We start from the raw sequence: 21,640 nt of genomic DNA, 5'->3' as shown, positions 1-21,640 counted from the left end.
GTGAAAGCCTAAGTTTGAAAATTCGTAGTTACATACTAATTAGGTCAGTTGTCTGCAATAGTCGCAAATCTAAAGGCGGATATAGTCTTTACTCCAATCATATGTCAAAATAAATAGTCTTTGTAGAAAAAAAAAAAAAATCTTGTAAATAGTGTAAACTTTAAAAGTGCTTGGACGCCAAATTGACATTGTGGCCATTCTGATCTGTGGATTTTCAATGCCATTTGATCCGGGAAACTCCACAAACATCTGGTATCAATTATCAATTAGTCACTACGAGAGCAGGAGTGAAATCGTTTGATCCTCTTTTTTAAAAGTGAAAAGTAAAATTTCTCAAAAAAGAAAAAAGTGAAAATTTTACCGGTTGAGAATCGAGAGAGTTGAGAATGGAAGTCTAATAATAGGGACAGAGATGTCTTTTCAACAAATACAGAAGCGGTACAGTGAGGCCAATTTGTAAGGTAGGCTGTGCCCTAATTTTAGCCGGAGAAGATCGAATTATGGACGGAAAACTGGAAATCTCTCTGGACAAGCTCCCTATCAAGCGCCTGGAGGTCATCGAAGAGAACGGCCTCGAACGATTTCCACCGTACGATCCCTTCCTTCCTTCCTTGTTTCAACTTGTCGCCTAAGCTTCGATTTTCGAAGGGCACAAGCTCTGATGCTTCTTTTGGTTTTCCATATCCAGCGATGTAGGTTACGAGGAGAAGCGGGAGTCGCTGATTCGGAGAATCGATTTCGCTTGGGCGGTGGAGAAGGACGACAAGAACAACAAGCAGAAGAAGCGCTCCAGAGAGACCTCCGCCGCGCAATGGGAGTTTCAGAGCATGGTCGACAATCTACAGTTGGCTCACCAAGAGCTCTCTGTCATTATCGATCTCATCAATACTGTAACTCTCTCTCTCTCTCACTTCTCAGTTCTCAGTTCTCACTTCAGTTTAGTAATCATGATCATATTGTTAATTAGGCTGTGAATTTCGTAGAATTGCTCCGGAATTTAGCCATGAAGGGACAATTTGGAGCTTAGAAGAATATAAGAATAGCTTTAATCAAGCAGAGTTTTACTTCTTAATAGATGTTAAGGATTGCTTTTGCATGGTTTGGATGTTACGAATACGGAATTAGGTTGCTTAGAGAATGTAAGATAAGCAAAGAATACAAGGGGGCTGCATGTGAAAATATACGGCTGTAGAATATAGTGGAGATATTTGATAGGCAGAGAAGATTAGAATGGCGCGGGCACAAGGATGAGGCGCATGAATTGAGAGATGGTTTGAGTTTTTTTTTTTATGTCCAAACAGTCTTGCTGCCAATTTAAGACGTGGGTGGGGTGATTAGGGTTTTAACTCTTTGGATGCATAATGTATTACTCGATCATCCTGCATTAAGACACAACCAGGAAGCCTTGGGATGCATTACTGTAACTACCTGTGTCCTTGAACTAGAAGGCAATGCTAATATCGGAGCTGACACTAACCGGAGCCCCAAGCTTTTCAGAAGCTACTCTCACATTCATCACAATGTGTTTGTGTGTGTGTGTGTTTTATTTTTCTTTCTCTTTTTTCATGGAAAAGAAAAGGATCGGAAGCATTTATGAATCAAAATTTTGTTTTGTTATTTATCAGGGCTATAATTTCCAAAGTGATGCTTAGGCTCTGATAGTATGCATCTACCTTTAGTTTTTGCATGATATCACCTTATGTAATGGGATCTACCCCTTTCTGTTTCAACTTTTATTAATCTTTTAAGGGAGAAACTCAATATAAGGAGTCAGACTTCTGATGCTAATGAAAGGTGACTGTGGAGTAATCTTGCTTTATCTTTTCACGTACAGGTGGAAGCTAATGATGCAGTTACAGTAGCTAGCATGACCCGGCCGAGGCCATTTCCTAATGAAGCTCTGTCTGATCTTGCTGTGTCTGCCGCCACCAAGCTACAATGCTTCCGAGTACGATCTCCTGTTTTCTCTTTTTACTTTTCCTTTTGATCCAAAATTCATACACGCTAGATACTTCGCATCAATGGCATTATTCTTTCATAATGTACTTTTTAGAAAAAATTTATTCTCATTTTTAAGTTATGTATTTTTACTTTTACAAATCTCTTTATGTGTTGTTATTTCTGTTGCAGCATCTTGGAAAATACTTTAAGCAGTCTGCCAATGCTTTGGAGCAACAGATGGCCAGGGAAGCAAGATTTTATGGTGCACTAATCAGGTGAGTCTACAATTTTGTATGCGCCATATGGTTGGAGAGTGAAGCACTCAATGTGTCTTAATGGCTATGCAAATTTATTTCATGCAATGCACACCTTTCTGCCTGACTCCTTCCAAGTAACCTTATAAGCCTTTCAAATCTTGTTGCTTCCTTCTTGTACTTAGGATTTTGTAGTTTTTTCTGTAACTAAAACTTCAATAAAATGAATTCGCCCAGACCGAACCAATCTTATTATTTTCTTCATTACTGCAATGCGCCAACTGAAGTAGAATGCCTTTGGCTCCTCTTCAAAGAGACAGAATAATAACATTGAAATAGCTCACTATTCAAGCCATGAGATCAATGCTATTAACTATGGCGCAGAAGAAGCTCAGGTTATGAAATTGCTTAGCCGTTAATTAATTAAGTATTAATCAAAGAAGGGGTCTAAAGGGGTTTTAGTTCAACGAAATAGTGATTTTCTAGTTACTGAATATATAAATAGATATAAAAAAATAAAAAATAAAAATAAAAATAAAAAACTGAAAGGGGATCCTCTGTTCTGAAATTGGAATCAAAGGAAGGTAGTTAAGATGGCTTGTATGTTGTGACTTGTAATAATTGTATCTTTTTCTCATGGAAAACCTTGGAATTTTGCTGTCTAGTAATTTATTTTTCTCAACATACTCTTTGTAATTGCAAAAATATTCATAATTATCTTACAAGAATATTCAACTTACTCTGCCTATCTTCTATCTTAACAAACAAATAGATTGCAGCAGAACTGGAAAGTTAAGCGGCAGCGTGCGGTAGCTTTAGCTTCTGGAAATGAAGGCTTCACCATAGACCTGTTTGACAATTCATTATATGATCCTGCTGGAATCTTTAGGCCATCCCCTCTGTCTACAGTTTGTGTTGACCATGACTCAGCTGGCATGCTGGCGATAAATTTACCTCCAAAGTCATATCACTCTCTTCAGTTTGGTTTTCTCAGTGCTTATACAGATGATATGCCAATTGATTCCAGTAAAACCAAAACTCAATCCGCATGTGATGCTGACAAAGAATCTGTAAGTGATGACGAGTGTGTTAAAGAAACGCATTCACTTCTTCGTGAAGTCCATCAAGCGATCTTCAGTGAGCAGGTATATTCTGTTCTTCTTTCTTCTCTTCTTTATCCCTCTTTCACATTTGTTTATTTATTACTATTGGTTTACCGCTCTTCGCTCTTTTGTTGCAGGTATTTGACTTGGTAAATCGTGAAGCATGTAACCAATCATTAGGAGTCACTGTTACTGGAATACAGGAAAACTATATACAATTGAATATAGGTCAAGAAACCTCTGTGTTCATATCCCTTGTCCCAACTAGTCAAGGTGAGGAAACAGTTGATAGTTCAAGCACCCAGAATTTAGAGAATGCAATTCTACCTTTGGATACACTGGATGGACTGAATTTACCAGAGGATAAACCGGATACCCCCAAGAAAAAGTCAGTAATTCCCAACCAAATTAGTTGTGAAATATATCTGCTACAGATATTTCACCAGCATGTATTTCTCAAAGCTAAGGATAGACCCACTTCCGGAGGTGGAGTATCTGGCCAACCGGCAAAAGAAGGGTCTGGTCTTCTTGGTCACTTCTGCATGTCTTTGGCTCATCGGATATTTTCAAACAAAGTTCTAATGGAGCTGGAAAATGTGGTAAAGTCCTAAACTCTATATACCAAATTTTGAATATTGTCTGTGGTTGAAATTTCCTCAGTAGTATTCGTGATTCTGTAGGTTAGAGGTGTACCATATATGCAGTTGACATCTCATCCCACTTGGCATTCACGGACATCGTCATGGACACTCTTTGTGAAGATACCTCAATCTATTCTACATGCATGCCAAACCCGAGCATCAGACTCACATCACAGGAAGCATGTTACCAAGTCTCAGTTTCATACTAAGGTGGTTGTAACTGATGATTGCATCAATGTCGAAGGGGAAGGTGCTCCTAATGTTGTAGGCCTGTTCAAAGGGACTTCCCAGGAAATCTGTTCAATGAATAGATATGACTGTGATTTGGCCGATCTTTCTGTGATAATTTTACAGCAGGTAATTGTTATTCTAAATGTATATCAGTCAAGTTAACCAATTACGTACCACATGAATTATTTGCGGAGGTAAGCTGGACTCTTGTGGAACTAAAATGGTTGTGGACTTATGCAACAGGTTGCAAGCCAAGTTATACGCTGGCTCCACGAAGAAGCTCTAATGGTTGGAATAAAAGCAAACTGGGACTTCCTATGTTTGTCTTTTGAGCTGGAGCAGGGTGAAACACTAAGCTTGGTGGCACATGTGGATCCAGAAGATACTGAAGGATGCATCTCGTGGTGGTTGGTCATGGAGGATGGTTTTGTAGAAGAACGAAAACTCAGTTTGGACATCTCGGATGGTGCATCCGAGTCTAGGAAGTTCTTAGGCCATCTATCCTTGGAAGTGTTATATTCGACAATGATGGACTTGGTCGGCTTGTGCAATGGAGGTGGTAACTGATGACCAACCATGACGTTCTTTGTACTTTCCAAGAGATTGCTTGTGGTTGATAATATTTTGCTAGTGATATGTCAATATAATCAATACAGGTTATTTTTAAAAGTGGGTCGACTGCACAAGGCATGGGCCACATGGCTAATTGGTTTTTCTTTCCTGTTTGGTCCATAACTGGCTAATTGGCTTTTCTTTCCTTTTTGGCCCATAACTTATCTGAAGAATGTCAAGCATTTGTTGTTGGTTAGCGGAGTAATTTGAACTTGGGCTCCAGATGGGTTTGTTCTGGAATTCTTGTTTGGGTCTTTGACACTCTTTTTTAGTTTCTGTGTTCAAATTTGAGCTGGTATTGAGGGAGATTGAGTTTCTGATCCATTGGTTATTTTAGATTGTTTGCTTTGATGAGCATGCAGAGTTCTTTTAGTTTAAGTGATAACTATAGGGTGATCGAAAACCTGTACTGCATTCTCTTTATACCTATGTTTATTTTGCATTTGATTTTCGGAGATTTTGATAGAAGATATTGAAAGACACTGTGGGTTAGTATTGATATTAGAGGTTTAGAAGGATCAGTAGAACAGGACAAAAGTGTTACTAGAGTCTTTGTGGAATTGTGGACTGGGTTTAGCAATTGGAGTGGTTTGTGCTGCTTGAGGAACTTGTAGGTTGATTGGTTTAATGGATTGTATTGTGTGTCACTATGTCGGGTGGCACACCAACTGGTGGATATATGAGGCAGAGGCATAGCCAGGGCTATGCGTCAAGTGGAGATGATCTTGAGGATGATGCATGCTCGATGTTTCATAGTTCGCCAGCTTCAAGTCCGAGAGTTTGATCAAGCAGAGATTGCAGAGAATGTAATTTGGCTTGCCACAGCTGCAGGCATTGTATGCTTTGGTGATTCGAAATCCAACCTGATGTATCTCTGGTGGCACGATGACTGAATGAGAAGGTATAGAATTTCCATGCCTGTTTGTCTGGTTTGCTCGCATATAATCTGTACTACTTGCTATTGTTTCATTAGTAAGTAGAGTAATTTTATGTAATACTAAGGATGAGTGATACTAGCCCAAGATGGTCGGTGGTACGTAATACCACTGAGTTGCCTGATTTCTTATACATGCTTTGATAGAGCTTAAAACTTTCTTTGCGGTGTTGTTTTTCAATCTCGAATAGCAGATTTGGTTAGGAAAAATTGAACAATGTACTCTATTTCTTGCAAGTTAGTTGCTGTAAGTTTATCACCTGCACAGTGGTAGCAATATGCTTCTTTTCGTGTGTTCATAGAATACAGCTGAATCGTAGCATGGTCTAGTTCTTCGTTGTAAAGTAAAGGTAATCATTTGTTTCGCAATTCTAGTAAGTATGGTAAGTTCATGGTCAAATCATTCATGCATTGGTTTGCTTAAGATTTGGATTAAATCTTTCATAATTTTGCCGTGTTTGGATTGCTGTAAGGGAGCAAGCTGTACTTGCATGAAATTAGTAGTTCCTCAAGAATTAGATAGTGTGTTACTTATTGAGATTCAACGACATTCAAGTTGGCCAAAAAAAAAAAGACATTTAAAGTTGCATTTTTTCTTATCTTTTTATGTATCTTGTAGGTTGCCGTTTTATATTGGGATGGTGGCCGTGGTTTTGAATATTATCATCTTGCCGTTATACAAGTATGTCAGCATGGAGTGTCAGGCAATTTGATAAAAAATGGGAATTAGCTAGTGTATCTGCTCTGTTATTTGTGACACTACTTGGTGCCATTTCCTTTTGCCTGTAAGAGAAACCGTAATTCAGTTGCCTTCTACATTCATCAGGTGTTGTGTTTACGTCGCTGCTTCTGACTTGTTGATCTGTTCTTTGGCGGGTTCTGCCAAAATGGGGGTTCTTGAACCTTCCCTTCTGGTACAGCCTAACTTTCATTATGTTCACGTAGGTGAACAGTTATAGTACTTGTGGCAACTGTGTAATTACTCTATTCAAGTTCCAGTTCAGGCTGTTTATGGTAGGCATGGTAATATTTCAGTACATTATAATTGGGATATGTAGGAAACAACATGATGCGCTGCGTACAGATAATGCCTCCTCAGATAGTGAGAAACAATACTAAGATAGATCATGAGCTGCTAACTCAACCATGGACGGACTGTCACATCAGTAGTGGATCGATTATTGTCTTTCAATCAGTTGGGTTTCATATTTACATACAATTTCTTTTGATGATACACCTGATAGTACAACAGAGTTCTTTACAAACCTGGAGTGGACTGTTTGGGATGTTGATGCCGGTGAGCATTAATTGTGTAAAAATGTTGAATCTTCTGGATTGAAATGATGCCTTTGTTTCTGATATGAGTCCATCTTTCACTAGGGAGGAGGTTCTGGCATTGATTTGGCTAATTCAGTTCTTCTTTACGTTTCTCTTTCAGATTTCCTCTCTTTAGTACTGTTGTAAATGATCTGTGGTTGCACCATATTTGCACACATATTTTTATCTTTCTTTGAAGACATTTGTGACGCTGGTGAGTTGAGAGTTGCGAATTCAGCAGAGGTGCCATGCATCTTCAATTGTCTTCTAATTCCTTCACTCTATTGTTTCAAAATTGCATCTTTCAAGAACATTTCCTTTAACTTACCAACAAAATTGCAAAGGTTCATCTTCATCTATTAAAGAAAAGCTGCAGGGAAATAAGGTTTGAAGCTTCCAGAGTTGAAAATGTAATCTGGAATTGTTCTATAGTTCTTAGTCCTTCCGCGCACTTTTTCATAACAACGGCTTCACCATTCGTAGAGCATGTTCGAAAAAAAAACGAACACGGAAGCCTCGAATACATTTTTTTAATGAATTTTATTACTCTTTTGATTTCGAGAAATCGTAAAAGAACGATGTCATGAGTGAAGAGGATCCGAATCACCCCTTAACGAAACTCCTTATCATAATCAGTAAATCCTCCAAGAAGATTTTCAATCAAGGTAAAGTTTTGTGGTTCCTTAAACACAGGAGGGATATCAGTAACGATCACCCAAACCTGACATGTCTCATGTGTACTTCAGCGAGGGGGAGAACTTCATCATAATCCTCCAAACAAACAGGAGCCTTGTCAAAACTCCAAGCCCCACCATTAAGAACTTTGTTTTTGTCAAAAACAGTGATGAGCAAAGGAGAAGAGAAACTGATTCCCCACTCTTAAATCCCTTATTAACGACCCAAGTACGAAGGAAATGAGCCTTGAAAGCGGTGGGATCAACCAAACATGTCAAAGGTTTCCCAAGCAAATACGATTGGGTAGATCTGCAAACTTGTTTTTTCAAGATCAGGAGTACCACCCCACTCAACAAGAACAAGGGAGGCGGTAAAGCTAGCAATCACAGCATCGATGGAGGTCATGGAGGATGTGGAAGAGCTAGGGCATAGTCGTGGAGATTGTTTTGGTTGAGAGAAAAGACACTCCTTGGGTTTTTGTTTTTTAAGGTAGTTTCCTTTCATTTTTTTTTTTTGATTTGTCAATCACACGGTGTCCTCAAAGGCTTCCTAGGCCCAGAGACTAATCCGTGCTCGGGAGATCTTGTCAGAACGCTTCCTCCCCCCTGGCCACCAAGAATATATTGGGATTTAACTCCAATAAGCGTCGGCGGGATTCGAACCCGGGTGTGGGGGTTCCACACCTGGAGGCTCTTACCAACTCGACCACCTGTGGTGGTTGTTTCCTTTCATTTTTAAATGTGTTTAATTTCCTACTGCTACTTTTAGTTTCTTTCAGTTGTAACTTAATTTTAAGAGCTAATTTCATTTTATCTCCCTAACATTTACATGGTAAATCAGTTACGGCTCTGCACTTTTAATTTCATTACATATATCCATGTGCTCTCCAATTTAATCAATCATGTTCGATAATTTATTTTTTTGTCAAGTATTTTGTAAATTGAAAATGTGGCTCTAATGGGCTTTCTTGTATGATGACGATTCACTCATTTGGCATGCAAAATTATATCGTATGTGACTATAATTTCAAAAGGGTTTTTATCACCACTAAGGTCAAAACTTTGTTATATCGGACAGAATGATACCCAATTTTCAAAAGTGATCAAAGAGGTATATAGACTTGTAAAAATTGATCAACTTCATACCTCCGTCCATTTTCTGTCACATCTCCGTTAAAACTAAGAGTATATACCACATTTCACTCAATTTTTAGTTTGAAATGACAATATTATCCTCCAATTCTTTCTCTTTCTCTTTTTCTGTTCTCCTTCTTCCTCGTTCTTCTGCAATTAGTGAGCTTTCTATAATTTGAATTCGAAAATTTGGAATCCGAAATTGAATATAGAAATGCACAGATGCAAAATCAAACCCAGAAATTGAAGTGATTTATGGTCAGAGAGGCCATCAACCATCTATAACCCAATCTTCTTCTTCTATAGAATTAAAATCTTCCATTCAATTTCAATTCCACCGTCGATCTTAGAAACAATAAAGTTGGGATGTTTCCCACCTTATGAAGAAACAAAGAAGAAGGGGGAGGGTAGAGATGAAAGAAGAAGAGAATCAACAAAGTAAAATGAAAAATAATTAAAAAAAATTTGCGTCAAAATACTATTATAACCTCACTCACAAAACACCGCACCATATGTGATCAATTTTAACAGAGAAGTTACAAAAAATAAGCCGAGGTATCAAGTTGATTTGTTTTTAAAAATTTAGATATCATTTTGATCACTTTTGAAAGTTGGGTATCAAGTTAATTTGTTTTTAAAAATTTAGGTATCATTTTGATCACTTTTGAAAGCTGGGTATCATCTTGTCCGGTGTAAAAAAGTTAGACACCATTGGTGATAAAAACTCAAAAATATATCACAAAATAGTTGGCAAAAAAAGCCAAGGGTTGGACAAGATTGATTGAAATTGGTAAGTACAGGGGCACGTGTGATGAAATTAAAAGTGCAGGGGCACAAATGATTTAGGGTGTAAATATCAGGGAGGTAAAATGAAAATGCCCTAATTTTAATTTATTTATTTATTTCTACATTTCTTATAGGTTTAAATTATATATAAGCTAGTTCAAGTATATCCAGAATATGTGTTTGGCCAAAACTCTAGGTTACTTGTGCAAGTTGTAATAAGGTTAATATTAGAGATATTCTCGGAGATATTCGTAGATATCCAATCATTATACGATTATGTTTCCATGTACAACTCTGATTCTATGTTTGTAATCCTCTATATAAAGAGACTCCTATTATCAATGAAAACACAGCAAATTCTCTCTCAAATATCGATTCCCTAAAACATATCAGCACGAAGTCCTAGCCCTGAAACCCTAATATCGTAGCCTTCAAGCCCTAGCAACTTCCGCCCAGCACGAGCAACAGCCTTGCCTCTGTCCTGCCTAGCTCTCTTGCGCACCCTCAGCACCGAAGCAGCAGCAGCTCCTGCTTGCTTTGCCAGTGAAAAGAAAAAAACACATAGAAGGAGGAAGAAGGAGCTCTAGGTCAAAGGCAGAAGAGAAAGAAAAAAACAAAAAGGGGAAGGAAGAGGCCCACATTTTCAGTCAAAGGCAGCAAAGAAAGAAAGAGGAAGCAGCCCACGTGCTGGTAGAAGAAGGAAAAAAAAGAAAAAGAAAAAGAAAAAGAAAAAAAGGAAGAGCAAGCGGCGCACACTTTTAGTCAAAGTCAAAGAAAAAAATGTATTTTTTATAAAATGTTTCTGCTTTCCATATTTTCAATTTTTTTTTCTCTGGGACTTGCAACCTCCTTCCTTCTACACTCCTTTCTTCTTCATAGGGAAGACCAAAAGCCGAACTGTGAGAGTTCGTGCTATCTCCAAGCTTGGAGCTTGTTGAGACCTCTGAACTTAGAGTTTGTTGAGAAGATACGATCGATCACAAGCATCATTGTTTCTATCTAATCCAATACCTCTTGGAATAGAATTTCTTAGGAGCGATTACGCTAAAAAATTCCTAATTTCTTGGAAGCGATTACGCTAAAAAATTTCTATTGCTTTCGTGGTAGCTTTTTTCCGCTCCAAAACTAATCCTTTTTCTTGTTCTCTTTTCAGGATGAGTAACTTGAACAAACTGGACTTTGCTCCATTGGGAACAACTGGCTCTGGATATCACAAGTGGGTACGTGATGTTCGCCAGCATCTCAAGGCCGAAAAAATCCTGGATACGATTCTTGGGCCTAGCCAAGACATTCTAACTGTTGAGCAAGCTCAAGCTTTGGAAGCAAATAGAGCAGCCTTGGAGACAAATAACGCGAAAGCCATCATCCTAATGACTCGTCATATGGATGATTCTTTCCAGTATGAGTATATGATTGAAGAAGACCCCAGAAGGCTGTGGGTGTCACTCGAAGAAAAATTTGGCAATGTCCGTGACTCCCTGCTTCCTGACTTAGAAGTGAGATGATATAGCCTCCACTTCTGTGATTTCAAGTCAGTTCTTGACAACAACTCAGAAGCACTTCACATTAAATCCTTGATGGAATTCTATGAAAAAGATATCACAGATGCGATGTTGATTGAGAAGACTCTCTCTACCTTCCCCGTCTCTGCTTTGATGGTTACTAAGAACTATCGAATCAATGTTACTGCAGGACGGATCACAAGATTTCGATCATGAGCTCATTGGAGCCATGAATGTTGCTGAAAAGCATGACAACATCCATGTAACTATAATTTGAGACCCGTGGGAACAGAACATATTCCGGAATCCAATTATAATCACGCCCCTAAGGGAGGGCGCCAAGAGCGAAACCCTAAATCTAGGGACATTTCTGGACATTTTGGTCCATATTCTCGCTTTAATGAGGAAGGTAACTGCCAAAATAGGCGAACACGGAACCGAAGAGGTCAACTTGGGAAGAGAAAGGGAGGCAACGCCTCTGGCCATGTTGGTGGGGCCACCAACATTAAGAGCTATCCAAATGACGCTTTCAAAGCGCCTCAATCAATGGAGTCTAAGCACAAAGATGTATGTTCCCGATATGGAGTATCCGGTCATTGTGCACACATTTGTAGAGCTCGTGAAGATATTGTCACCGACTACAAAGCATATTGTGAATCAAGAGAAGCTCATTATGTGGAACAAGAAGATCAAGAAAATGATCTAGAGTGAAGGGTTGAAGACTTCAAATCTGGCCGGAATCAATAGATCGCCAATTTAGTTTAAGTCTTTATTTTTCCAAGAGATGTAATAGGCAATTGCCATATATTTTGTAGTAAATGTCATTGGTTTAGTTTTTCTTCTACTAGGCTCATCCAAAGTGAGTATGATATCTAAGAAGGTTTTGAGATAAGTGGTATTTAAGCGAGCTTTGCTCCACCAACATCTCTCTACTCACCTGGTCATATTTATTTTGGAGTTACCAAAAGAAGTCAAACGACTACCATTGTTTTGCATTAGCTAGAATTTGGATTAGATTCTCTTAATGGTACGTTAAGAAACAATGATGTATTCCGTTGGCTTATGAATAAAAATTCGAGTTCTTTTCATTATGACTCCATTTTGATTCTGAGCATATTACTTTGTGACTTCGATGGCTGGGCCATCAGAATTAGTTCAAGGACATGGAATAGCTCAAGTTCCCCTTGCCAAATTGCACCTTGATTACTGTCACAGAAACTCTCTACACTCCTAGGGAAAATCGCACCCTATGAATAGCCAACGGATTCCATGCAGAAATGCATGTAGAGAACAAAAAAGAGTTCCTTTGCACTACCTCTAATGATTGTGTATAAAGATGCATCTTAGAGAAACGTATGTGTCTCTCTAGTGGATTTTATGTCGCCACTATTCGAGTTATTAAATCCAATAAAGTTATAAGAGAAGATTTCTTGGATTTAGACACATATTGGCTTTTTCACGACAGGATAGGTCATCCTAGTCATGATATGATGATCCGTCTACTAAAGACTTCACACGGACATCCATTCTTTCGAGCAAAACGAAGCATGAATCAAAGGTTGATTCCGGGACTAAATGTGACCGCTGCCGCTGCCTCTGGTGCCGCCGCCGTCCACCACCAGCCTAGGGCTGGCACAGTCCCTATCCATGACGCTATGAATGGTGTCCATCATGGTGATGGCGCCCCAGGTGATGCTGCAATCACTAACTTTTCTTCAAATGGCGTTTCAGATGCTCAAGCCCAACCAAAATCCTCATTGGTTACTTCTAAGGCCTCTCGCTCATTTTACAAAGCTCGTTCTTTAGGGAAATTAGGACTAAGACCGTCCTATGCAAATGATATAAAAATAGGATTGATTCAACCAACTTGCGAACGTTTAAATATTTCATGATGTTGGTTGACACGCAAACATGCTGGTCACGTGGTATGCCATTGGCCACCTGTAAATGCTGCTTATACTACACTCCTAACACATATCATATGATAACTGGCTCACTTCTCAGATCATCCTATTTAGTCAATTAGACTTGACAATGCTAGAGAGTTTACATCGAAAACTTTCGATGGTCATTGCAATGGGACTGATGTTGGACATCATATTCCCATGTACACACCCAAATGGTCTCGCAGAAACGACTACAATGGTAGCCCGGAAATTGATAATGCGCACCAATCTCCTTATATCCGCTTGGGGTGATGCAATATCGCATGCAGCTATGCTAATTCGTCTACGACCCACCGCCCACTCAATCTATCTCTGCATTACAGCTAGTGACTGGATACAAGTATCTCGTACTTACGCATATTTGAGTGTGCCATTTATGTGCCTATTGCGCTGTCACAGCGCATTACGATGGGTCCTCATTGACGAATTGTGTAAATACGTTGGATATGAGACTCCAACAATCGTCTGCCACTTAATACTCTTGCTAGACGATATCTTTACCACTATATTTGTGGATTGTCACTTTGATGAGACAGCCGTCTCATCGTTAGGGGTAGATAAAAACACAGATGTTCAGCAGGAATGACATGAATTGTCGTGGTCTGTCCCTGCTATGTCTTATTTCGATCCTCGTTAAAGTGACGAGATCACACATATCTGCTGCAAACATTCTTGCAACAAATGGATGTCCCTACGAGAGGACGTAACGCCACCCTACATGAAGGTAGGCATGACACCAACGCCATAAAGAATGGCACTCTGACGTTACAGGCCATGGCCCTAGCTAGGATGCGTGGGAGGCCCGTGGGTTCGAAGGATACTTTGGCACAATCCAATCATTTGATCATTGACACTCAAAATCCGTCTCATGATAATGTTCCTGATTATGGTTATCGTTGGGGGACGCCTCAACGTCAGAACCTATTCTTGAGAATATAGAGCTCTATGAAAATTACACTAGTGTACATGAGACGTGGGATATAAATTCCATCATGATTGATGATGTATTCGCGCATGAGTTTGTTGAGTCCGATGATATCGAACTATGCTCCGTTGATGAATGGATGCCAACGTAGAAAAATTTGGCCTAAATGGAAAGATGTGATCTAGGTTAAGTTGGATTCTCTAACGACGATGAAGGTTTTTTGAGCCAATGATGCCAACAACTCCTAGCATAAAACCTATTGTCTAATGGGACTTTGTTAGAAAACGTGATGAGAAAATGAGATGGTAATCTTGCCTTATGGCGCAAGGCTTCTCACAAAACGCCCTGGAATCGACTATGATGAGACATATTCTCTAGTAATGGATGTCATTACACTCCACTACCCTGTCAGTTTGGTAGTTTCCGAATAACTGAACATGCAGCTTACGAATGTGGTCACTATATATCTCTATGGGGATCTAGATATGGAATATACATGAAGGTTCATGGTGAACTTCATTTACCCAAGTCAAGTGGTTCTAGACCACGGAGCGCGTTTGCAATGAGGTTGAAACACTCACTAAAGTGACTATTTGATTGGGAAGGGATATGTGAATGCCCTCGCGTCTCTAAGACAAGTTTCGGATTCTATCGCAGTTCATGTTGGACACGATCTTCATTGGAAGCCCTTAAAGAGTTAAGGGAAACTGCTGAACACTTGAAATCCGAGTTTGCGATGAAGGATCTTGGGAGAACATGATTATGTCTCGGTTTGGAACTTGAGCATCGTGTTGATAGATGCTTAGGCGTTTTGACAATGTTAAGCCTTCAACCACCCCCATGATCGTCCGTAGTCTTGATCCTGAAAATGATCATCTTCGTCTGAAGGATGATGACGAAGATGTGCTAGAGGCGAAGGTGCCCTACTTGAGTACAATAGGCGCATTATTGTACTTAGCTCAATGTACAAGATTAGACATCTTATTTGTAGTGAACTTGTTAGCTAGACATAGCTATGCGCCAACGCGACGCCATTGGACTGGTGATATACGTTTGTTCTATCCCTACAGAAAGATGATGAATTCGGACCCATCACACACCAGGAACGTCGCCAACACTGGCCTGGATCCTTTATCCCCATCCCAAAACAACATTGGCGTTTTGGAAGGTTTTGTTGTTGTTGGTTATCTTTCTGACCCACACAAAGGTCATTCCCAAACTGGTTAAGTGTTCACCATGGGTAAGACTGCGATATCTTAGAGGTCTACAGAACAGACCCTAGTCGCTATATCTTCTAACCATGCAGAGATTATTGCTCTTCACGAACTTCACGAAGTAGTTCGTGAATGTATGTGGATTGGATCCATAATTACGCATGTTCGAAGCAATTGTGGTTTGAAGTCTACCATAGATGAGCCTACGATCATTTATGAGGATAATGCTGCTTGTATTGAACAAATTAATGTATTAAACAAATGAAGCAATGCTACATCAAAAGCGACAACACCAAGGATCATCAGCAACAACAGACTCTCCTCAAGATCAAAGTGAACTAGGTTTGATCTGAGGATAGTGTGGCAGACTTGTTCACTAAGCCATTGCCTAATTCCACTTTCGAGAAACATGTTGGTAGCAATTTTTACCGAAGTTATCCGAACTCTCATGACCGTAGTCATCAGGGGGAGATGCAGACATCAGGGGGGAGATGTCTACATGTATGGTCTCGAAACGTGAAGGGTGTGTTGTACTCATTTTCTCCTTTGACCGAGGTTATTTTTGTCCCACTGGGTTTTTGTTACCCGGCAAGGTTTTTGAAGAGGCAACGAGAGGAGCATCACGTTTGGGCGACACAAGGGGGAGTGTTCAAGTATATCCAGAATATGTGTTTGGCCCAAACTCTAGGTTACTTGTGCAAGTTGTAATAGGGTTAATATTAGAGATATTCTTGGAGATATTCGTAGATATCCAATCATTGTACGATTATGTTTCCATGTACAACTCTGATTCTATGTTTGTAATCCTCTATATAAGGAGGCCTCTATTATCGATGAAAACACATCAAATTCTCTCTCAAATATCGATTCCCTAAAGCAGCTATAATATATTCAATTTTTTAGTCAAACACAAAACTGGTGCTAATATATTCATCTAAAGCCAGAATAGGTTGTTACATACCCTTTCGCTGCCATCTACAGACAAACAAGAAGAAAGTGGTAGTACCTACAGTGGTACATAGAAATAGACTCACTCATTATACATTCATGTATGTAGATATAGTGGGAGTCCTCCTTTGGTACTACTCTAGAGGCGCTAAGGTACAAACAGTGCACCCAAAAGTGCATTAGCTTCCTAAAATGAATTTATTGTAAAAGGCAAGCTAAAACATAAGGGAAGAAGTTCCCAGTCAGAGCCCATCAGGCCCGGCTTGGTCAAGGCCCACATCCATCTCCAAGACGCCATGTCGTACGTACCATCCGTAGCAGTTTCGCCTGACCTGCTCAGCCCAGCCTGTGCCGCCACGACCCAAATCTTCACGCTCCACACCGCCACAAAACAGCACCGCCTCGATCCAGCGCCTCATAATCCTCACCGCCGTCGATCCAAGCCGCTATCAACAAGGTCTTCCTGTCTTGGTCAGCACAAGCACCGCTTAGAGATGATGCCCCAGAAAAGTGATGCCAGAGCCATCCGGTATACCCTAAGTACAAACAACCACCCAAGGAGCTCCCTCGAACAATATACATCAAGAACCCATTTAGCAACAGCGCCCAAGACGTCAGCGCCACCGGAGGCCAGCCTAGACGGCAGGGCGCCACCGGACGAGCACGAATTCGCACTCAGAAAGACCGGCCTTACGGTTTCTCAAGGAGAGAGGTTTCGGCCTTACGGTTTCGTGCTATATATAATATATTTAATTATATTGTCTGGTTGGTCTTTTATGTATGTTAATTACTAATAATATACAATTACAATTCAAGATGGAATTTTTTATTTATGAAAAATAAGGATCATGTCATTAGAGTCAACACGGTTGAATTAATCGTAACCGACTAACTTTTAGGTTAATCAATATGATCAGTTAACTGAATTTTCAGTGCGATTTTAGTATCGAAAAACTAAATCGATTTAACAGAGTCCACCCCTAGCCCAAACAACGTCGTCTGTTGGAGGAGAGGGTGGTCCTAGTTAAGGCTTTGGCTGGTTGGCGCACTTGACTCTTCTTGGGTAACATCTTTGTTTAGGTTTACTTACTCTTTGTTGGTGAGTTTTTCTTTGGCCTAACTCACGTCTGTTTGTTTCCTTGATATTATTGAGTTTATTTCTATTAACTTTTTCTAATTTTATTATTTTCGTGATTGAAGCGGGTTTCTTCCCTTGGCTGTGGCAAATCAGTTTTTTTTTTTTGGCATAACTGACGTAATTTGGATAACCCCCTAGCCCAGCTATATCATCAAAGGAAGAGCATGGTGTTGTGTCAACGATGCATAATTAAAGTTTTACACTCCGAGTTCATAATTTTCATACAAATGTCGGTTTTAAGACCTGTACTATTTGAACAGGTTGCATTAAAAAATACGACAAATTGCTATGATAGAGAGGTTGTTCACGTCACTCGTGACTCAAACTCTAGTAAGTAGTAAGTACTAACCATCAATTTGAAACAAAGACTATTCATTACTCATTATTTTGTTCTAACGAAACCAATTAACTAGTCGAAGCATCATTTCCCTTGTTGGAAGCGCCCTACTTATCCACCGGCAAACCCCCTCTCATAATTGATAAAAACCATGATCACCAGATCCCCCCAATTCTTAAACAAAAAAATCCAATGTCAACCAAATCTAACCCTTCTCATGAACTGGGGACTACAGGACAGAACAATATTCGTCACGGACAAAATGCCCGGAGGGCCCCACACACCCCCTCCTCGGGCAGTGAGAATATTCTGCAGTCCCGTCGCATGCGGTGGTCGCGCAACGTGTCTCCCCCTGCACATGTCTATGCCCTAAAGGCCGAAATGACCCCTCCCCATTTCTCCATTACTATTATTACTACAGTGCTCTCACCTCGCGTCCTCGTCCTCGTCCTCGTAGAGACCAGAAAGAAAGAAGAAGGAGAAGACTTTCGAATATTCCACGCTGGCTGTCTTCCCACGTGTTGCTTCGCCTTTCTCTTCAGATTCGTCGCCGACCTTTCCTCTCCAACTATTCACAACATGCATCTCTCTCTCTCTCTCTCTCCCCTTTTCAGTTTTTAATATATAAACCCTAGTGTGAGCTGAAAACAACGCATTCTTCTTGTTTCTTGTTCCACCGATGCTTCCTCTCTCCCTCTCTCTTCCCTAAACTTATTCCTTCTCCGGCGGGCTCTGGTTCTGTGCGAAGAGTAATTCCAAGCAGTGCAACTTGGGAGTTTGGGATGGAGATGAACTACAACTACGGCGGCAGCGGCCAAGAGATCAGCTGTCCGTACGAGAATGGGGTGATGATGACCAGAGACCCCAAGCCCCGGCTGAGGTGGACGCCGGATCTTCACGGCAGATTTGTCGACGCCGTCACTAAGCTCGGTGGCCCTGACAGTATGTCCTAGCTCCTTCCTCTTTATAATCACCTCTTCGTCTAGTTTTTACTTTTGTTATTTCTTGGATTGAAAACTAGGATTTTTTTTTTTTCTTTTCCAATAGAAGCTGACATTTCGAGGATACAATGCAGTAGTATTATAAAACATGAGTAGAGTATTTTTTTTTTTTTTCATTTTTATTTGATATCTTATGCAGTTAGATTGTCGGTTTTAGTACCGAAGAAGTTATTTAGCTGATGAATGAATCCCATTTGATAACAGAACAAGGTCACGAGTTGTATAGATCGACTTTATTGGCCTTAATGGTTAGGGTACAACTTATAAAGCTCTGATAGTTTGTAGGTTCTGTGTTCTTATATCAAATTTGCACGAATTCTAATGAAAGTAGTAATTTATCTCAGTATAGCAATATTATAAGCATGCAAATTATGAACATCATTAGGCAGGTACATGGGTCCTTTCAATTCTCTGATGAGAATTTAATATTGAAGAGTGTTTCTGTTTTCAGAGGCCACTCCTAAGTCTGTCTTGAGGCTAATGGGCTTGAAGGGATTGACATTGTACCATTTGAAAAGCCATTTGCAGGTATAGCCTTGCCTCCTAATTTCTTCTTTTCGTATCTAATTTCCCCTCCCTAGTCAGTATTTACTTCTTTCAATCACTGGTGTTTTGATGCATCAGTGCATGCATAGCTAAACTAGTCATTATGCAGAAGTATAGACTCGGACAGCAATCTCGGAAACAAAATTCTGCAGAACAAGGCAGAGAGAACAATGGTGAGCTCTTTATAAATCTTGATACACATTAAATTCCATAGTAAAATGAACAACTGATGATTTGAAAACTCATTTCAAAAAACTAGTTGACCCTATTTATCTAGGATTCTGTTAGCAATTATAAAGTGGCAAACACAACATTTCTGATGCATGAGAACTCATTTTATTGTTCTTCTGTCATTTTTCATCCATATATGTTTTGTGTTTCGCTCTATGTTTTCGGCCTTGGAACTCTTACACTATGCCTTTTCCTTTTACAATTTTAGGGGATTCATTTGTACATTTCAGTAATCATCATTCCACAGGGTCAACCACCAAATCCTCAAGAGGTAATGCAGAACAAGGGTATGTGAAACTGGCACTTGTCAACTACAATTAATTACTCCTTGGGTTTTATATATTCTTTATTAGAGTTTCCAACTGTTCTCAAATTTTGCTGTCAACTGATGTGCTTACTTTTTATAGATAGATGAGTGCCAGATTTAAAATGTTAAAAGAGATGAGAGCTAGAGTTAAACTGGTACTTGTCAACTACATTTCTTACTTTTCAAATTTTTCTATCAAATAAATCTAAATTGTTGCCCTTTTTTTAGACAACATTTTCCGTAGTAGAGAATGTGCCTTTATTAGAAATAAGAGGTATTCTAGTAACCCAAAATAGCAACAACGGTTTTTCGTTTCTACTTGCACCTTCTTATTATGCTAAGCAGGAAGATGGCCAACAAAGTCAAACTATGATTAGTCCCTCATTAATGTTCTTAGGTGGATTTGTGTGATTTCTGATCTTAAGATCCCCAACCTGGATACTGATCAATAGTAATACTGAAAACAGAACAATTCCGCTTTCGGAGGAACTCAAGTGTCAGATTGAAGTACAGAACAGATTGCAAGAGCAACTCGAGGTATGTTGTTTTGCCATTAGCACTCATGGTCAAACAGTTTACTAGCTTATATTTTTCATGCTCAATAATTAATGATCGATGCTTGTTTATCATCCTGGACTCTTTTTCATGAGAGCCTTAAGACCAATGTTTTAAAAGGCTGAGGCGTAGCCAAGGCGTTTTCGGGAGAGCCTCAGCAAGGCGTTCGCCTTGAGGCGTAAGGCGTAAGCCTTACGTATAAATTAGTTGTATTTATGTATATAACTAGTCTTATATATAGAACATGTATTGTAACCAAAAACTAAAATTTGACAACCAAAATCAGACTACTCCCTCCCAATTACACAATGAAACTCAGAAACCAATCACACAGACTAAAAAAAACAGAAGTTGGGAATTGTTTACATACAATTCTGATGGTAATGGCTCAAAGCTTAAAAGCTGATTATCAGCATCATTGTTACTGGCTTCACTGAGATCCCTCAAACTTCTCCTTGAAGGAGTCTTGTCTATGCAGCCACATCATGTGCCCCTGTACTCATATCTAATTTTGCCACATTTTAATGCAGAATGTCAAATTGGGAATGGGAATAACAGTCGTCGGATAAAATTAGTTGACTGCATCCCTTGTACTCATATCTAATTTTGCCACATTTTATTAGGTTCAAAAGAAGTTGCAAATGAGAATAGAAGCCCAAGGGAAGTACTTACAAGCTATATTAGAGAGAGCTCAACAGGGCCTCTCTATTGACATGAAGGGGCCAATTACTGCAGAAGCCACAAGAGCGCAATTGACAGACTTCAATTTGGCTCTATCAAACTTCATGGAGAATATTAGCGAAGAAGAGAGAAGAGTAAACATAATAGAGATGAATGAGGCTTATAAGAAGAGCAATGGTTCGACCTTCCAGATTTATGAAGAAGGGAATATTGGAGAAGAAAATAAAGATTCAAAGCTCAAGGTTGAGAGGGGTTCCATACATTTTGACTTAAATACTAAAGGTAGTTATGATTATGTTGGTACAAATGGAACTGAATTCGAACCACGATGCTTTCGTTTACAAGATAGTTCACTTTGATGGCAAGCGTGTAACACTTTGTTGCTGCTTATATTATATCCAAAAGTACAGGGTGCTTATATTTTGTTAACACAAAAGAACAAAGGAAAATGGTTTTCAGTTGTTATCACTCAATTGTGGTTGTAGTTTATGGTTTTAATCTGATATCCAAGCCATCTTAATGGAAGTATAGTGTACCAACATCGAGCACAGATTTGCCTCTATGCATTTCAATTTTCTGCATTTGTAGACATTTTCTTTTTCTTTATTGTAGAGATCAGAGACATTTCGAGTGAGCTACTAAGCTGCACCTTTCTTTCAAATTAAATTAAAACTTTTCTGTC

General features: G+C 39.5%; 3 protein-coding genes and 1 non-coding gene across 5 annotated transcripts; all 4 read left to right on the top strand.

Annotated features, from left to right (window-relative positions):
• The first annotated feature begins 157 nt into the window (after positions 1-157).
• LOC133707579 (small nucleolar RNA snoR80) lies at positions 158-251 on the top strand. The gene has a single exon (XR_009845194.1). It is a non-coding gene; the product is annotated as a small nucleolar RNA snoR80 (small nucleolar RNA).
• A 173-nt stretch (positions 252-424) lies between these two features.
• Positions 425-7,077, top strand: LOC133743201 (mediator of RNA polymerase II transcription subunit 17-like). Of its 2 annotated transcripts, XM_062171056.1 has the most exons (10): positions 425-589; positions 689-890; positions 1,835-1,948; positions 2,131-2,216; positions 2,968-3,340; positions 3,436-3,897; positions 3,979-4,296; positions 4,414-5,683; positions 6,336-6,630; positions 6,775-7,077. In XM_062171056.1, exons 1-8 carry the CDS (start codon positions 501-503, stop codon positions 4,735-4,737), a joined length of 1,968 nt encoding a protein of 655 aa, XP_062027040.1. In that variant the 5' UTR covers positions 425-500; the 3' UTR covers positions 4,738-5,683; positions 6,336-6,630; positions 6,775-7,077. The 2 variants fall into 2 exon arrangements, with proteins under 2 accessions (XP_062027040.1, XP_062027039.1); XM_062171055.1 differs by having other exon boundaries at positions 6,336-7,077.
• LOC133744683 (uncharacterized) lies at positions 5,487-6,835 on the top strand. The gene is made up of 3 exons (XM_062172752.1): positions 5,487-5,650; positions 6,336-6,420; positions 6,662-6,835. Exons 1-3 carry the CDS (start codon positions 5,487-5,489, stop codon positions 6,833-6,835), a joined length of 423 nt encoding a protein of 140 aa, XP_062028736.1.
• A 10,975-nt stretch (positions 7,078-18,052) lies between the features above and the next one.
• Positions 18,053-21,592, top strand: LOC133745489 (myb family transcription factor PHL11). Its single transcript, XM_062173572.1, has 6 exons — positions 18,053-18,579; positions 19,090-19,166; positions 19,294-19,357; positions 19,624-19,702; positions 20,190-20,259; positions 20,901-21,592. The coding sequence occupies exons 1-6, from the start codon at positions 18,420-18,422 to the stop codon at positions 21,315-21,317; spliced, it is 867 nt and encodes a 288-aa protein (XP_062029556.1). The 5' UTR covers positions 18,053-18,419; the 3' UTR covers positions 21,318-21,592.
• Positions 21,593-21,640: the final 48 nt, after the last annotated feature.

This window comes from Rosa rugosa, chromosome 4 (genome assembly GCF_958449725.1).
Source record: "Rosa rugosa chromosome 4, drRosRugo1.1, whole genome shotgun sequence".
In the NCBI taxonomy this organism is placed as follows: Eukaryota; Viridiplantae; Streptophyta; class Magnoliopsida; order Rosales; family Rosaceae; genus Rosa; species Rosa rugosa.
Note: the sequence above shows the minus strand (reverse complement) of the source record. Positions and strands in the feature narration are given on the sequence as shown.

Bases quoted from the DNA above. Each gene is read 5' to 3' on its own strand.
- LOC133744683 (XM_062172752.1), top strand. From the start codon at position 5,487: ATGCGTCAAGTGGAGATGATCTTGAGGATGATGCATGCTCGATGTTTC. The intron at 5,651-6,335 runs GTATCTCTGGTG...TGTATCTTGTAG, and splicing joins GATTCGAAATCCAACCTGAT to GTTGCCGTTTTATATTGGGA. The intron at 6,421-6,661 runs GCAATTTGATAA...ATGTTCACGTAG, and splicing joins ATGTCAGCATGGAGTGTCAG to GTGAACAGTTATAGTACTTG.
- LOC133745489 (XM_062173572.1), top strand. From the start codon at position 18,420: ATGGAGATGAACTACAACTACGGCGGCAGCGGCCAAGAGATCAGCTGT. The intron at 19,358-19,623 runs GTGAGCTCTTTA...TTACAATTTTAG, and splicing joins ACAAGGCAGAGAGAACAATG to GGGATTCATTTGTACATTTC. The intron at 19,703-20,189 runs GTATGTGAAACT...TACTGAAAACAG, and splicing joins AGAGGTAATGCAGAACAAGG to AACAATTCCGCTTTCGGAGG.
- LOC133743201 (XM_062171056.1), top strand. From the start codon at position 501: ATGGACGGAAAACTGGAAATCTCTCTGGACAAGCTCCCTATCAAGCGC. The intron at 3,341-3,435 runs GTATATTCTGTT...CTTTTGTTGCAG, and splicing joins AAGCGATCTTCAGTGAGCAG to GTATTTGACTTGGTAAATCG. The intron at 3,898-3,978 runs GTAAAGTCCTAA...GTGATTCTGTAG, and splicing joins TAATGGAGCTGGAAAATGTG to GTTAGAGGTGTACCATATAT.